We start from the raw sequence: 19,050 nt of genomic DNA, 5'->3' as shown, positions 1-19,050 counted from the left end.
AAATTCATCAATTGAGTAGGAGTTGGGTACTGATTAATCTGTTGGGCTCCACTTACACTGAACTTTATTAGTATATAAACTACTTATGGCTGCCAACTGAGAAAATATGCTTCTGAATAACATACACATTTCTGGGCAAAAAGGAAGTTAACTTTAAATCGTTAAGTAGGTTATCCTTTTTTGTAGTAGTGATTTCATTAATTGAGCAGTCAGTTTGAAAAAAGGTATATTATTTGTGACATATTTCTATTAAGGAATAAACATATTGGGAAACAGTTGTTAACATCCCTGGTTCCTCAAACACACTGCTGCAAGATATAATCCCTCCAATTAAAATTATTGTCCAATAATGTGTTGTCTGAATTTTATTTTATCTGAAAGTTTGTCAATAAAGCAAGGAGTGTAGGTATTGTTCCAGCTACTGTTATACTAATATTAATTTCTTCTCATTTTACAGTTTTACCAAGTGGGATCTTATGCATCTGATTCAGTACTGATCTGAAATAATGCCAAGCGAATGTTGTGTACTTTGCAAACTTTTGACACAGCATTCGGTTTCATCTTGGTGTGTGTGTGTGTGTGTGTGTGTGTGTGTGTGTGTGTGTGTGTTGTAATGTTAATTTTATTTGTTGCTTCAGAAAAAGATATTAACATATTTTCGCTGCAATTTTTCCAATTTTTCCATTGGAGCATCAATATGACTCTTGATATGCTTCCTCATGAATGGTGAGATCACATTTATTGTATGGATCAAGTCCCAGCAAATTTTTTAGTTTCTGAGAATTAACAACTATAAATCTGCTCTCTCTGGGAAATTGCTCCTATGCAACATCTGTAATAAATTGACCTTTGCCTGGATTCTGTTGGTTGTTTTAGCTAAATAGTGAACTCTGAAACTAACTCAATTTTGGAAATCCTAATTTCTTATATGCTTGTAGATAGATTAATTATGGAAACTGGTTAATCTGAAATGTCAATGGCACTTTCTCAACACAAAATGTTACAGATAAAGATTTTTCATTTGCATAAAAGATCATTCACATTACAGTTTGACCATGAAAAGTTACTGACTGTGTCATGTTCACTGTGAATGTCTTTCGATTTTTTATACTGAAACACTTTTTTAAGCATGAGTGTCCCATTTTGATGCCTGCCCACCTATGTCCTGATTTTTTACAGTATTTACAATGTCTGTTTCAAACTAAATAATGTTCTCACTTGTGGTTGACACCAGTGTGCACAAGATTTGAATTTATCGTTAAAGAATCTGTTTACGAAATGTAGATTCCTTCATGGTCTTTGCATGCTTTGTGACTGTGCTGATAACATAGACATGCTGGCTGCCCCTGTGGCACCAACATGAGGTCATTGCACCTGGCAGTGTAGTTGTCACTCAGCCTCTGTTACAGTTGTGGATATACTGACTTGGCCTGTCTCACAGACTTGTATTGGGTGATAATCTGTACTTGCATTTTAAAATTAAGTGAAAGGAGTTTATCGAACACTATGCATGCATCTCATTATTTTATTCTCTGTCATGGAACCCACCAACCCCTTGGTACCTACCAGCGGGATGACTAAACAATTATCATTTGTGGAAATGAGGGACATCTTACAAACAATCCTGCCCACCACTCCTGCAGTATTTTGTCACCCAGACACCTACACAGCATCTTGGTCCATCCTTATACCACTCCCAACCTGGCACATTCTACTCTAGTCCTGTCACAGGCTTCTCCCATTCCATCAGAGGCAAGGACACCTATGGAAACAGCCATGCATATTTTTGCAAAGCACATGATGTCAGGATGACCACCAGCACAGCAGTTCATCGAATGAATTGTAACCAAGAGCAAAGTTAGTCACCCATCGACAGATCACACTGTTGAGCACAACATGCTTGAATTCAATGGCTGCTTCACAACCCATGTCATGGATCCCCCCCCCCCCCCCCCCCTTCCAGCATCAGCTTTCCTGAACTATGTAGTAGGGAGTTATGCTTGCAACACAACTTTTGCTCCCAAAATCCTCCTGGCCTCAATCTCTGTTAATCTACCGGAACCACTGTTGGGCATGCATATCGTAAGTATCAAAACTACTAATAAATTAATTGGTATACTAAGTAACCAGTGAAAGGAAACTGGGACATAAATCTGCAGTTAAAGCCTAGAAAATTGAACTGTAGTAACAGACAAACTGAAATGTGCAGAGATACAGTAAAAAAAAGAAAATGCTACAGTATATGCACAGTAACTTGTCATTTCTTGTGAGGTATGCTGGGAGGCCAAGAACATGAGTCCGACTTTGCACTACCATCACTACCACAAGGAAGGCAACAAATAAAACAATAAACATGAATGTATGCTTTTAGCTTTTAAAAAAGCAGAGGTAAAAAAATGGAGGTTATGAGTGCTTAAAAACCAAATATAATTGAAACATAGTGAAGTCTTCATTTTACTACACAAAATGTGAATCAGTACTACCTTAATTTTCCATCCTTAGCTGCTGGTGAGTTTTGTACAACAAAAAGAATGTGTATAGCTTCCGGACCTCGCACAGGATCTTCGCCACCAACAATGCTGAATCCTAGGCTAGAGCCTGGGATCCTGTGTAAGACTACAGTTTTTGGAAACTGAAGGCACCTGAAATGTATAAAACAGATGAGTTGCACTGAAGAAACAAATATTTAGACCTTCCTAACACTACAGACAATAAGGTACTTCAATCATAATTTGGAAGATTTTGTGCTAAATGGATTCACAAACTTTTTTGTTCTTACTGGCAAGGTATTCAATAATATTTTAAATTTTGAACACATTTCACTGCTGATGATTCTTGTATCTCTTGATTATTGCATTACCTTGGTAATTTTTGCCAGTAAACCCAGGATGGTATAAAGTTGAGTGAACCTGCTGATGTTTCAGGACCTTCAAGAACTTCAAGAGTTACTTCTCTCTTTTCCACTGTTGCTTTCAAGATAGCTACTGCCTGTGTGTGAGTAAGACCAAGGAGGCTTGTTCCATTTACATTCAATAAAATATCTCCTTTCTGAAAAATTAAAATAAGTGTACAGAATTAAGGTATGCTGTGGAAATCACTCAAATACACAGTTTTGTTTCCTGATTAGAAAGGGAAAGTAAAAACTGATAAATATGTTATTTATCTTATATAAGGCAGAGAAGCAGTCTCTACTCGCTAACTGGTGGCACCAATGAAACAACTAGAAAAGTAAAACACACACACACACACACACACACACACACACACACACACCTCTTGCTATTTCTCTACCTTTCAATTTTAATGCAGGTCCTTTATCAATTGATTGAAACAGATAGAAAACAAGGCATTATTTTAAAATTTGGTTGTCCATGCATTGAACAGAGGTAAAAGTCATTCCAAATGTTGAACCAACAATATTAGACACAGTGAAAAAATTATACATGCTGATGACAGCAGTATTATAGTCACTGATAAAACAAGAGAACTCTTTGCAGAGAAAACAAATGAAACCCTCAATAACAGGAACAGAAGCCATTGGCATGTTATGTTTGTCATCGGCATGTAAAAACCAGTGTCTTTAAGTTACATACTATTCATATGTACACCAAGTTCTTAGCTATGGATTTCCTTTCTGGGGAGTTAAATATTGGGTTCATACTTACTTTCAGAAACTGCTTGTATCAGTATCTGGATTCTTGCTATGTTTGTGTCTATGTTCTCAACTGTTGTTTGCCTGTATGTGGAAGAAGAATAAACTTTGGCTCATTGTGGCTGTGCTGTTTGTGGTTCGCAGTATGATACAACTGGCAATAAGTGAGCTGTTTCCTTCCACATGCACAAGTTATTTTGTTGTTTCTTTGGTTCTTATATCTGTGCAGGCAGTGCTCCAATCTCTCCTTGAGTAGCAGTAGGCTCTTAATGGTTGCTATCATGAGTTTGTAGGCCACACTGACTGTGCAGTCTTCCATGCTGCTGACATACCTGCTGCCACTTCCCTCTTAAGATAATGCAGTGGAAGTTTGGGAGGCTAATGAAAACCAGCTTTGGCAATACTTCCTTGTGTTTGCTGTCACTGATGCAAACATTTTTAAGGCTTTGTTCCTTTCTTTGGTTTCTCCTAGAATCTACCAGTTGTTACACCAAGTAGCCCACTCCAGGAACCTGCATCACTTTGTTCAACAAAATGTACGAGTTGTTCTCAAATTATCAACATAAACACACGCATACCATTGCAGTGCACATACAGTCATTGTCATAGATAGCCCCACAAGTCTTAGTAGGCTTGAGCAGCTGAACTCTGTGGCCTCAGTCACAAATGCCAGTTTGTTACCAATGCTCATCACAATTCCTATACCAATTGCACAGTTTGTGATGCTGTCATCTGGTCGGCTCATGATAAGGAAGTGCATCTTTGGCTGAAGTCTTAAATACTGTTCAGTCTTTCGAGGTATCTTGTGCTGTCAGTTATCAGATTGAGGCTCGATGTGATGAGACCATGGTGCCTCCCGTTCCTGATTGTTGGACGTCAGCCAGTTCTCAGGGCAAGGACAATGTGGCAGCCATACAAATGTAGCCTCTGCACCACACAGGACAGCAATGTGCCAAATGACAACAACAATCACTAGAACCACAGCAATGGCAGTACTCCATGCTCTCATCTTGCCCATATTGTTTCGTGCAACATAACAGGGCTATGTGCCCTAAGTGCCGGGTGATTTGCAACAAAAGGAGGAAAAAAGGATGTACTGAGTCTCAGTGTGGTTCTTAGCCCCCTCCTGTGGAAATGCACACGGATGTTAATTGTGTGTCTCCAGTGCTTACAAATTGTAACAAACTGTTTATCGAAGTGCGAGTGACAGACAAGATGCTCTGACTACAAGTGGACACAGGTGCAGCTGTGACATTACTGAACTTGCAAACATGTAATTTGGGATCTCCGGCACTGCCTCTGGTTACTCAATGTTACAATGAGCAGCATACTCCAATTTTGGGGCTGTTTACGTCTCCCAGTACAAATAGGTAAATCTGTAACTCACTTTTTTTTTTATACTGGATGATAGTGGCACCACAAATTTGTTCAGTCCGGATGCTTTCAATTCTTTGGCTTTCCATTTTGGATATGGTGCATCTGATTTCCAACCAGGTCTCTTACCAGCAATTGGATCCTATGTATTTTGAGTTCTCGTCTCTTTTCTCAGATAGGTTAGGTTGTGGCACTAATTTTGTGGCCCACATTACCCCGAAACTTATGGTACAATCAAGCTTTTTCCGCGTGTGTCCTATTCCAGTGGGTTTGTATGTTTGAGTGAAATCTGAATTGGACAGGCTGCCATAGGTGGGGGTCATATGGTCCATTACATCGAGTGAGTGGCTATCTCCCTTGTGATTGTCAAAGAACTGATTGGTCAGTGTCACTTCTGTCACAACTTCAAAGTTTCAGTTAACGCTCAATCTATTTTATTACTGACACCTACTGCTTGCCCAGTCTGGACGAGTTACTGATTAAACTCAGGAGCCAGTTTTTCTCCAAAATTGGCTTATCTGAAGCCTATTTACATGTGCTGTTGGATGAGGGTTCTAAATGGTTCCTTGTGACTAACACTCCCTTTGGGTTGTACCAATATCACTGCATCCCGTTCGGTGTGGCTAGTGACACTGGTGATTTTCCAGCATTTTTTGAAACAACTGATAGTGTCCAGTCCAGTGCATCAACTGTCTCAATGACATGTTCATGATGGGTGCTTCTGTGTAAGAACATTTATGTAAATTACACACCTTGTTCACAGTCTTAGATATTGCAGGACTGAAATGCAACTTTCCCAGTCATCAATTGTGTATTTGGGATTTGAGGTTTCTTGGGATGGTTTTAAGCCTTTATGTCATCTTGTTGCCTTGGTCACAGCTCTTCCTTGGCCTACAAATATCAAAGAACTACAATAATTTTTTTGGTAAATTTGCTTGGTATCACAAATTTATTCTGGACACAGCTGTGTTGGTCTATCATCTCCTTGAGCTGGCTCACAAGAACATTCCTTTTCAGTGGATGCCAGCCTGCAAGCAGGCATTCACACTTTTGAAATCTAAATTTCATTCTGTTTCTTGTTTGGCTACAGACACCCCTCAGTATGGACTTGGAGCCATTTTCACACACTGAAATGACGATGGTTCTGAACATTTTGGAACTTACACTCAACTACACTCAGCAGCAGTATTCCCAAGTTGAAAAGGAAGTGCTTGCTATCATCTACATTCACAAAAATTTTCATGTGTTCTACTAACCACAAGTTCTTAGTTTCATTGTTTAATCCTCCTGCTTTGTTGCCCGGCAAAGCAGCACACTGCCTCCTGCGTTGGGCCTTGTTTCTGTCTCACTACAATTATGAAATAAGTTTTTGGCCTACTGCACAACATGTGAATGCTGATGCACTGCCCCAGCTTCTGATGGGGCCAGATCCTATTTTTGATAAGGATGAACTCCTTCATTTTCACTAAGATGTTGATGTGCAGTGTACAGGGGAAGGGTTTCCTATTATGGGCCCCCAGATTGCACCTACTGTCACTGTTGATACAGTTTTGCATTAAATTGTTCACCTTGTTTAGCATGGCCGGCCAGACAGGCCTCCGGCAGGGCTTCACATCCTTTGTGTAACTATTTTGCCCTACGTCACCACCTTTCAGTGTTTGATGGTGGTGTTGTCTGAGCTACAGATGGGATGTTGCCTAGAGTTGAGATCCTGGCCACACTATCAAGGGATGTGCTTCAGCTCCGACATAAAGGACATTGTGGGGGGCCTCACATACCATTATTGGCCCTTTGACGTTGATGGTGACATTGCACATCTTGTTGTAGCCAGCCCTCAGTATGCCACCTAACAGGTGGCACTGCATGCAACACTCTCTCAGTAGCCCACTCGGCAGAGACTGAGGGAATCCATCCACGCTAATTTAGTGGGACGTTTCCTACATTCTTACTCATTGTTGGTTGTTGAAAACTTCCATACATTATCTGCAGTCCTTTGAGATCAGCTGTGGCTATGATTCATGCCCTCCTCACAATTTTTTCTATTGAAGGTTTGCATTATAAGCTTGTGATGGATAATGGTCCACAGGTTGTATATCAGGCCTTCTACGATTGCTGTGCTCATCAAGACATTCACTACTTGACTGCTGCTCCTTTTCACCACCATTCTAACAGTGAGGCAGAACACCTACTCTGAATGTTCAGGTTGAAATGAAGAAGTCACTGACTCCTCCATGGACAACACCTTGATAAACTTCTCGAGTTCATACAGGTTTATACCAGTGAGGGGTTGGAGTCTGACCGACATGCTCCATGGATGTTGGCTATGCACTCTCCTGCATCTGCTCATGCCGGCTCACCAATGCCCACCACTGTGGCCCTTGTCACGGTTTGCTCCTGGCTCCGCGCTCTGGGCTAGGTAGTTTGACCACTCGCCAAAGTGGATTCCAGCTACAGTCCACAGCTGTCGAGGCCTCCACCTCTGTATTGATTCACACCAGTGACAGGCTAATGGCACACTACCATGAACAGCTGCATTCTCGCACCATGGCAAGGGCCGCGGAATTCCCACTGCTCCCTCCACCTCCTTCCTCACAATATGTCCCTGCCTCACAGAGCATCTCTGCTGTGGGACGGATCCACCCTCCTTGTGGATATCACCACCTCCTGCCTCACCTGTGGGGTCCAGCCCCTGGCAACTGCTGCTGGGCCTTCCCATAATGCTTTGCTGCTGTCTGTGGCTCCACTACCAGCTGGTCTCCTGCCTTCAGGTCCTACAGCACCAACACCACCAGTGCTACTGACCGAATGGCTGACTGTTTTTGGTGCAGCCCACCACCTTTAGGGAATGGACATCTAGATGCTACCAGTGTCCTAGTCACCAGTCCTCTCATAACAGTATTTCATGGGGAAGTAGCCGCCGTGTGTGTCCACGGCCACTCCACTTCCACCTCTGTTCACCAGTTCCAACCTGGAATCTCCTCCTGCCAGCACATTCACTGCCTGCAGCGTTTGCCACAAGAGGCCACAAATGTTTCAACAATCACCCCAATGTTCACATCAGTGGAGCATCCTTTCCCCAAGGGGGGAGTGGGTGGACTGCGATAATCCCATACTTAATACTTGAATATTACACTGTAAATATTACACCAACGGCATCTGCACGAGGTGGCCACTAGATGCCAAGCTGCAGTGAGCAACACAGCTTGTGCACACAGCACGGCATCCACCACGCCATCTACGGAGCTCTCCTCTTTATAAGTGCAGTGCAGCAGGCACTTGTCTTTATATTGTGTTCATAGTTATTGTCAGCAACTGCTTGTATCAGTACCTGGATTGTATCTATGTTCTCAAATATTTTTTGCGCCCCCTCTTTTTTTAAACTGGGACATGAGATAATTGAGCTTTATTTGAATGATCAAATGCCTAAAGCCTACATGCATCACCACACACATATAAAGTAGTATATTATTTACTCAAGAGGATGTCGTTATCAGGAGAAAGAAAACAGGTGTTCTACAGATCGGAGCGTGGAATGTCAGAGCCCTTAATCGGGCAGGTAGGTTAGAAAATTTAAAAAGGGAAATGGATAGGTTAAAGTTAGATATAGTGGGAATTAGTGAAGTTCGGTGGCAGGAGGAACAAGACTTCTCGTCAGGTGACTACAGGGTTATAAACAAAAAATCAAATAGGGGTAATGCAGGAGTAGGTTTAATAATGAGTAGGAAAATAGGAATGCGGGTAAGCTACCACAAACAGCATAGTGAACGCATTATTGTGGCCAAGATAGATACGAAGCCCACACCTACTACAGTAGTACAAGTTTATATGCCAACTAGCTCTGCAGATGACGAAGAAACTGAAAAAATGTATGATGAAATAAAATAAATTATTCAGGTAGTGAAGGAAGGTGAAAATTTAATAGTCATGGGTAACTGGAATTCGAGTGTAGGAAAAGGGAGAGAAGGAAACGTAGTAGGTGAATATGGATTGGGGCTACGAAATGAAAGAGGAAGCCGCCTGGTAGAATTTTGCACAGAGCACAACTTAATCATAGCTAACACTTGGTTTAAGAATCATGAAAATAGGTTGTATACATGGAAGAACTCTGAAGATACTAAAAGGTATCAGATAGATTATATAATGGTAAGGCAGAGATTTAGGAACCAGGTTTTAAATTGTAAGACATTTCCCGGGGCAGATGTGGACTCTGACCACAATCTATTGGTTATGACCTGTAGATTAAAACTGAAGAAACTGCAAAAAGGTGGGAAATTAAGCAGATGGGACCTGGATAAACTGAAAGAACCATAGGTTGTACAGAGTTTCAGGGAGAGCATAAGGGAACAATTGACAGGAATGGGGGAAATAAATACAGTAGAAGAAGAATGGGTAGTTTTGAGAGATGAAGTAGTGAAGGCAGCAGAGGATCAAGTAGGTAAAAAAGATGAGGGCTAGTAGAAATTCTTGGGTAACAGACGAAATACTGAATTTAACTGATGAAAGGAGAAAATATAAAAATGCAGTGAATGAAGCAGGCAAAAAGGAATACAAACGTCTCAAAAATGAGATCGACAGGAAGTGCAAAATGGCTAATCAGGGATGGCTAGAGGACAACTGTAAGGATGTAGAGGCTTATCTCACTAGGGGTAAGAGAGATACTGCCTACAGGAAAATTAAAGAGACCTTTGGAGATAAGAGAACCACTTGTATGAACATCAAGAGCTCAGATGGAAACCCAGTTCTAAGCAAAGAAGGGAAAGCAGAAAGGTGGAAGGAGTACAAAGAGGGTCTATACAAGGGCGATGTACTTGAGGACAATATTATGGAAATGGAAGAGGATATAGATGAAGATGAAATGGGAGGTACGATACTGCGTGAAGAGTTTGACAGGGCACTGAAAGACCTGAGTCAAAACAAGGCTCCCGGAGTAGACAACATTCCATTGGAACTACTGACAGCGTTGGGAGAGCCAGTCCTGACAAAACTCTACCATCTTGTGAGCAAGATGTATTAAACAGGTGAAATACCCTCAGACTTCAAGAAGAATATAATAATTCCAATCCCAAAGAAAGCAGGTGTTGACAGATGTGAAAATTACTGAACAATCAGTTTAATAAGCCACAGCTGCAAAATACTAACACGAATTCTTTATAGAAGAATGGAAAAACTAGTAGAAGATCAGTTTGGATTCTGTAGAAATACTGGAACACGTGAGGCAATACTGACCTTACGACTTATATTAGAAGAAAGATTAAGGAAAGGCAAATCTACGTTTCTAGCATTTGTAGACATAGAGAAAGCTCTTGACAATGTTGATTGGAATACTGTATTTCAAATTCTAAAGGAGGCAGGGGTAAAATACAGGGAGCGAAATGCTATTTGCAATTTGTACAGAAACCAGATGGCAGTTATATGAGTCGAGGGACATGAAAGGGAAGCAGTGGTTGGGAAGGGAGTGAGACAGGGTTGTAGCCTCTCACCGATGTTATTCAATCTGTATATTGAGCAAGCAGTAAAGGAAACAAAAGAAAAATTCGGAGTACGTATTAAAATCCATGGAGAAGAAATAAAAACTTTAAGGTTCCCTGATGACATTGTAATTCTGTCAGAGACAGCAAAGGACTTGGAAGAGCAGTTGAATGGAGTGGACAGTGTCTTGAAAGGAGGATATAAGATGAACATCAACAAAAGCAAAACGAGGATAATGGAATGTAGTCTAATTAAGTCTGGTGATGCTGAGGGAATTAGATTAGGAAATGAGACACTTAAAGTAGTAAAGGAGTTTTCCTATTTAGGAAGCAAAATAACTGATGATGGTCCAAGTAGAGAGGATATAAAATGTAGACTGGCAATGGCAAGGAAAGTGTTTCTGAAGAAGAGAAATTTGTTAACATCAAGTATAAATTTAAGTGTCAGGAAGTAATTTCTGAAAGTATTTGTATGGAGTGTAGCCATGTATGGAAGTTAAACATGGACGATAAATAGTTTGGACAAGAAGAGAATAGAAGCTTTCGAAATGTGGTGCTACAGAAGAATGCTGAAGATTAGATGGGTAGATCACATAACTAATGAGGAAGTATTGAATAGAATTGGGGAGAAGAGAAGTTTGTGGCACAACTTGACCAGAAGAAGGGATCGGTTGGTAGGACATGTTCTGAGGCATCAAGGGATCACCAATTTAGTATTGGAGGGCAGCGTGGAGGGTAAGAATCGTAGAGGGAGACCAAGAGATGAATACACTAAGCAGATTCAGAAGGATGTAGATTGCAATAGGTACTGGGAGATGAAAAAGCTTGCACAGGATAGAGTAGTATGGAGAGCTGCATCAAACCAGTCTCAGGACTGAAGACCACAACAACAACAACAACAACAACAACAACATATTATTTACATGAATCAGTGCGCAAAACCATTATATAGCAATAATTTGGGTAAATTACTTTCTGTAGGCAGGTAATACTTTAGGTGAGTGAAGTATCCACAGTGTGTACAGCTAATACACCCTTCAGAAGACTCACTCACTGAAACTTCATTAATTGACAACTGTCAACGTGCACAAAACTTACAATGTAATATTCTGTTTCCTCAAAATTATTATACAGTAGTGAAACCAGGAGCTTTACTGCGACAATGTCACAAAACCTGATAACTTTCAAAAGATACAACTGAACTTCTTTGTTAAGGATAAATAAAGCATTAAATGTTGCATTCCAACTTCTAGATTTGTGATACACAAGCAGCTCATAAATATTTAGCGGAAATAGTTAGGGGACAGCTTTAACTGATTATAAAAACATCATCCAAAATACTTGTATATAACAACATCATCCACATCCCTGTATCAATGTCAAAACCACTCAATCTCCAAGTTTTCTCACAATTTTCATTTATATCCTATATACTTCTCTCCTCCATGCACTTACTGTGTCTGCCCTGTAGCTTATCAGTTCTGTCCAATCTCCTCATGAGAGAAAGTTTCAAATCAGTTTCCAGCAATTGTTCCGAAGTCAATTCTGTGCCCTTTCTATAGATGCTTTTGATTACAGTGAACTGGTATACCAGATTTGGTAACTGTTTTCACCCACTACTTTATCTGATAATGAACTATTGCAATTATTCCATTTATTTTCTTGGTGCAGCTCGGCTCACACTTAAAAAGTCTGACCAATGGTTTGGATAATTATGCTCAAATTACTAAAGTAGCCAAGCAGGAATTGTTGATGGAGTGTATTATGAATTCATTTCAATTCGTAATTTTTGTCACTTACAAGGAAACTTCACCAACTTGAGCTCATGTTTTAAGGAGAAAAAAGCTTACTAGCAAGATATCAACCCCACATGAACATTTGGGCCGTAATGCTGATATATGCAGTTATGACCTTCTGGAAGTACAACTTTTAAACTTTTGCATGGACTATTTGTTTGACACTAGCTCTGCCCCACTCTGACTGCCTAATGCCTGAGTGCCAAATATCGTACATGGAGTGACAAACAGAGCTCTCCTATTCACTGGGGAAGGTGGACACACCTGCCCTACGATTTTTCAAATCTTGTTTGAGAACATTTTATTTTACACGTGCTTGCATGTATCCAGTGGTATGATGGCATGATAGAAACAACCAAGTAGATGTTATGTCAATATCCGTATCTTTAAAAGCTAAAATGACATTTTGTGGCTTCATGTTTATACTTGTGTACAACAAAAACATTCAGTTCAATTTGTGATATACCAGTAAATCACACTGCATCTGATAGTGAGATTACTCATGCAAAGCACCATCTGAATGGATATCTGTGGCATCTGTAGTCAAGGCTGTGTACTGGGAAAGGTCCTGCAATTGAGCGTGTGCTAATGTAAGCTGAAGGTATCGCACGAATATGCCACCTTTGTATAGAACAATGTGGCTATCTATTTTGACTGGCTCTTGCCACTGCTAGGAGGTGATACATGTCACGCCTGAGTGTAAACTAAAATAATCACCAACAGAGATATTTGTTGCTTATTAAACTATACAGATTTTGTGTAATTTATTTAGTAAATTTGTAATGAAAATGTAGTTATGCAAATTTAGTGATTTAGTTGTTATACAAGAGAGAGAAGTTTTAGTTTATATGAAAATCATCATTGAACGCCCAAGGGAAAGGTCAAAAAGGTATTTTAGCTTAACAAGATGTAAGAATTGGCAGGAATGTATACATTAACTCAGTGTGAAGTGGCACAGTAATTGTGGCATGATGTAGGCTTTGAAAGGTTTATTGTGGTATGATGAAAGTTTAGAGGAAATCTGGAATAAAACTTTAGACCACACATCGAGATACAATTCATAAACACTCAAGTTACTAATTTAAAAACCACAAAAGGAAGAGGACATAAATCTGGATACATTACACCTACATGATTAATGTACAATTCACAATAAAATGCATGGCGGAGGTTTCAAACTATTTCTCTACTATTCCACTCTCGAACGGTGTGCGGGAAAATGAGCACTTCATTCTTTCTATGCAAGTTATATTTTTCCTATTTTATCTTGACCCTTTTTCCCTATGTAGAGGGGCACCAACACAATATGTTTGCAATTGGAGGACAAAGTTGGTGATTGAAATTTCACAGGGAGATCCCGCCACAATGAAAAATGACTTTTTTAAAATGATTGCCATCCCAATTCACATAGCATGCCCATGGCACTCTCTCCTCTGTTTTATGATAATACACAACAAGCTGCACTTCTCTGAACTTTTTTGATGTCCTCTGTCAGTCCCGTTTGAGGTGGATCCCACAATGCACAGCAATACTCCAGAAGAGGGCGAACAAGTGTGGTGTGTGGTGTCTCTTTAGTAGATCTGTTGCATTTTCTAAGTGTTCTGCCAAAAAATCACAGTTTTTGTTTTGTTTTCCCCACAACATTACCTATGTGATCATTCCAATTTAAGTTATTTGTAATTGTAATCCCTAAGTATTTGGCCGAATTTAAAGTTTTTTTGAATTGTGTGATTCATTGTGTAACCAAGATTTAATGGATTTCTGTTAGTACTCATGTGGATGATTTCACACTTCATTAATTAGAGTCAACTGCCACTTTTCACACCATACAGGTATCTTGTCTAAATCATTTTGCAATTAGTTTTGATCATCTGATGACTTTACAAGACAGTAAATAAGAGAATCACCAGCAAGCAATCGAGGAGGGCTGTTCAGATTGTCTCCTATATCATTTATGTAGATCAGGAACAGCAGAGTGCATTTAACACTTCCTTGGGGGACACCAAATATTACTTCTGTTCCATTTCATAGTATGCGAAAAACCTATCAGTTATGCAACAGTAGAAAAGTGTGAACTGTTTTTAAGAGCATCCATAGTGGTTAACACTAATAGCTCTGCTCCCTCAAAAACTATTTCAGAAAATTTGTAATAAATATTGTCTATGTAACCACAGTTTACTATTCATCTCCAATATCTATGGACCAGAAAATTAACATTTTATGATAAATGTGAATACAGACGCAAATTCTGCCTCAAAATGTGACAATGTGAAACTAACTAATAAAAGCTATTCTGTAGCAAATTGTATCCAGATGAACTATTTTATCAAAGATAGCTTTATTTTCTGCATATAAATAATAAAAATGTAACAATTTTTCAGTTACTCCTATTATATGTTATCTTGGAAAGGCAAATTTGGAAAAGATAATTTGCACAGGGATGTGTTTGCAAAACAAAAAGTGCACAGACGTAACAACTTATCAACAGTCTAAATGTTCTAATACCATACCAACTGTGGGCAGTTGAATGATCTGTGTAAGATACATGCCACATAATGCAACATATTACCATAATCTAGTATATCTCTACTCAAGTGATTGCAAAAGGATGTATAAATTAGGCTCCATGCTCACTAAAAACCACAATAAAAATCAGTATAAATAGTACAGTTTACATTCACTCAATATGGTATTCAGCAGTGTAGCTTATCCACCACTTGGTGCACTACTGTTGTAGCATACAGCAAATATTGGTGGGAGTGTTGCATACATTTGTTTGTTAGCTAAAGTTCACAAGTTGGTATAATGCAAGCACTTTTATCGTGGCTGTTTTAGGTGGCAGGTGTTTTGAACTGTGGTTGCATCAAATACTGTTAGAGGTTGGACCTGATATCCCTCATTGACAATACTCTGCCAACCTCAAAAAGCAATTGCACAGTAGCTAAACTGAAATGCCTTTGTCTTTTGTGTTACTCATCATTTTCATTTCTTATTTTGAAATGAGTGAAAAGACTAATACTAGACTATCATGGATTTTGATTAAGATCCTTGACACCAGCAGGGATTGGTGAGCCCTGCATATCAGTTCTGCTTTCGCGAAACCAACGTGTAGGCTGCTGCCCTGCCAGAGAGAGGCAGGATTTGTTTCTCAAAACCGTTCCTTTCCCATCTGGCAGACATAATTCTAATTTGTATATACTTGTGACTGTCTGTCACTATATAGTGTCCACAAACTGCACTGTAGTCACTGAAAGACAAAACTTGCCTCTATCTTGACCATGCTAAAATTCTTCCCCTAACATGCAAAAGGAGTTATTTTCAACTATATTTCCACACTAAGTGCTTTGTCAGCTCTATCTGTAATGTTGTCAGGTATGGGTTTCACAATTACGAATGCCCAAGAAAGGTTGAAATTAATAATCCGTAGATTTTGTAATGACTGAATTGGGTGAGAAAAAAAAATTAATGCTGAGAACCACATTAAATTCATTTCACCAGCAGGAGAAAGCTGCTACTGCTCAACAGAACAACCATTTGTTTAAAGCTTTATGCAGCCAAAGGAAGGCAACAAAGGTCATTTTGGAAAACAAATGTTGAAAGTTTTGCAAAAGCAAACATTCCAGCACAATGTTCCACAATCAGCACTTTTATGCAAAAAATTTCAAAGCATTAAGACTCTGTCTTCCCTCATTAAGTGAGACAACCTTTTAAATTTGTGCATCTGATTATCTGCAAACAATGGAGTCAGATGCAAATTTTGACAACAATATATGCATATTTTGCCAAAAATAGATGCAGATTTTGCCAAAAACTGATGCAAATTTCACCAAAAACAGATGTTACATATTCCTGTCCTTACCAATACATTAATATAGACCTGCTTCTGCGTTACTGTGGGTAAACATGGGCTTGGTTGTTATGTTTTAACTAGAGGGATAGTACATTTGGAGTTAAAGAAGAGAATTCTGTTTGATTATCAGTCTAAAACTAACATTGATAGCTCTGGAACAACCCTTAAAAGTTGTGGCTTCTTTACTTATTTTAAAATCAAACACTGGAAACTCCAGGTAGGAATATCAACTACGTAGGGAAAGACAGATTGCTACTTACTGTAAAGAAGACACATTAAGTTGTAGTCAGGCACAATTAAAAGATACTTACACAAAGGTTTTGGACACAGCCTTCATCAGCAAAAGAGAAACACACACACCATTCGTAAGTACAAGAAAGCACACCTCACGCACACATGACAGCCAACTCTGGCAACTCAGACCAGAAAGCAGCATCATGTGGCATGCACACAGCAATCTGGAGGGGGCAGTGAAGGAAAGGATAGTAGTGTATGGGTGAGGAGGAGAGAGGAACACTGTCTGGCAGATTGTGCAGTGACTAGAATGCCACCAGGTGCAGCATGAGGAGGTTGTGGGGCAAGGAGGTGAGGGGGGAAAAAAGGAACAAAAACAGAGAGGAGCGGAGAAAGATGAGCAGGTGCATTGTCAGAGGGCAGCAAACGAAGAGGGTGGGAGCTAAGAATGGGGAGGAGATAATAAAACAGAGGAGGTGGAAACTGTTGGGTGGAGGCTGCAAGGACAGTATGTTACAGGAGTGGAGAATGTGTTGTGAGGGTAACTCCCATCTTCACACTTCAGCAATGCTGGTGGTGGAGAGGAGGATTTAGGTGGCTTGGGTAGTGAAGCAGCTGTTGAAATCAAGCATGTTATGTTCAGCTGCATGTTGTGCCTTGGGGTGGGCTACTTTGCACTAGGTCACAGTTTGGCGATGGTCGTTCGTTCTGGTGGACAGCTGGTTGGAAGTCATACCACTACAAAATGCTGTGCAAAGATTGCAGCAGAGCTGGTAAATGACATTGCTGCTTTCACAGGTGGCCCAGCCCCTGATGGGGTAGAATAAACCTGTGACAAGACTGGACTAGGGAGTGCTGAGTGGGTTGATTGGGCAGGTCTTGCATCTGGGTCTTCCACAGGGATATGTTCCTTGTGACAAGTGGCTGGGATTGGGAGTGGCATAGCGATTGATTAGGATGATGTGGAGGTTGGGTGGGTGATGGAACACCACTTTAGGAGGGGTGGGAAGGATCTTGGGTAGAATGTCCATAATTTCGGGGCACGATAATAGGTAATCATAGCCCTGGCGAAAGATGTCATTCAGTTGTTATAGTCTGCGGTTGTACTGGGTGACAAAGGGGAGCATCCTTTGTGGCTGGTTCTTGGGGGTGGTGGGAGGATTTAGGGTGAGAGGGGGAATGGCATGGGAGGTCTGTTCACATGCTAGGTCTGCAGGATAGTGCCTATCTGTGAAGGCCTTGGTGAGAACCTCAGCATACTGTGCAAATGACTCTTGTCATCCCACATATGCCATCCCCAGGTTATATGGAAGGGATTTTTTTGCATGAAAGGGATGACAACTGTGGAAATGCAGATACTGTTGGTGGTTGGTGGGTTTAATGTGAACAGAGGTGTGGATGGAGCCAGCAGAGAGGAGGTGGTCAATGTCTAGGAAGGTGGCACACTGGGTTGAGGAGGACCAAGTGAAGCACATTGGAGAGAAGGTGTTGAGGATGTGAAGGAATGAAGTTAGGGTGTCCTGGCCCTGAGTCCAGATCATGAAGATATAATCAATGAACCTGAACCAGACTAGGGCTTTTGTATTTTGGGTCTCATCTAGATGGTGCATAAATAGGTTGGCACAGGGTGCCCATTACAAAGTCATACAAGTGTGGTGTTCTTGAATTTCTATGATTACTAGGTTGATTTCTAAGGATAACTTCTTATTCACCCTCAATATTTATCAAGTTGCTAACAGTGCTTGCCTATTTGTGTATTTTAATACAATATTTACTTTATTTTCTCTTTATTCACTCTATTTTTTCACTAAAGTTCTCTGACACACCGTTATGGTTTATGTGATACTGGAGTAAAATTTTAGAGATAAACAACAATGTTTAAAAAATATCAGAAGAATGAACAAATTTAACACAGAGAAAAGGTAAAGGGTTTAAATCTTACCAATATCCGCATTGTTCTTCCAACACAGCCTTGAGGGTGAATATTTGCAATGTAAATTGGAATGTCTCCTTCATTACTTCCAATTCCACCACCTATGCGCATTCCAAGATTTTCTTTTGGATCCTGAAAGAAGCAGAGAATGATACATTACTAATTATTAAACAAGTAATCCGAAGGATAATAATCTGCCAAAAGCCTAATAGGTTCTAAAACCACTTCTCTTCATTTTTGCCATAGTCAAACACTGACAATGTCCATGTGTGGGGAAGAAAACTGAGAAATAATACTCAAACAAGTGGCATTGGACATGGCATGGATTGTGTCTGAGGAAAATGAACTAACCTATGAAGAGAGACTATTTCTACATTTTTAACATATGCAACAGAGAGAAATATAACACACCCAGTAACCACAAGAAAAAGGTTCTAAATAAAATTGCAAAAAAAAAAAAAATTGTTCCTGCCACACAGTGGGAGATGGATAGCAACATTAAAATGCTGACAGATAAATAAGATCTGGAACATTTGGTTCCTCTTGTTTGGAAAAAGAGAGTGTAAAGTGACCTACAACTTCTCATGTACCGACAATTAGAGTATTTACAGAGTGAATTTTTACTCTGCAGTGGAGTGTGTCCTGATTTGAAACTTCTTAACAGCTTAAAACTATGTGCCAGACTGGAAATCAAACCTGGGACATTTGCCTTTCATGCGTATGCTCTACTGACTGAGCTATGC

General features: G+C 40.0%; 1 protein-coding gene across 7 annotated transcripts in view; it reads right to left on the bottom strand.

The window, feature by feature from the left end:
* The window catches only part of LOC126298395 (ligand of Numb protein X 2-like), a 524,161-nt gene that overhangs the window by 6,863 nt on the left and 498,248 nt on the right, over positions 1-19,050 (bottom strand). For all 7 annotated transcript variants that reach the window (XM_049989706.1, XM_049989703.1, XM_049989704.1 and 4 more), the window contains 3 exons: positions 18,317-18,439; positions 2,861-3,048; positions 2,484-2,642 (listed from right to left, as the gene is read on the bottom strand). In XM_049989706.1, the coding sequence (XP_049845663.1) occupies positions 2,484-2,642; positions 2,861-3,048; positions 18,317-18,439 (470 nt within the window). The remainder of the gene's footprint in view (positions 1-2,483; positions 2,643-2,860; positions 3,049-18,316; positions 18,440-19,050) is intronic.

Source organism: Schistocerca gregaria, chromosome X, assembly GCF_023897955.1.
Source record: "Schistocerca gregaria isolate iqSchGreg1 chromosome X, iqSchGreg1.2, whole genome shotgun sequence".
In the NCBI taxonomy this organism is placed as follows: Eukaryota; Metazoa; Arthropoda; class Insecta; order Orthoptera; family Acrididae; genus Schistocerca; species Schistocerca gregaria.
Note: the sequence above shows the minus strand (reverse complement) of the source record. Positions and strands in the feature narration are given on the sequence as shown.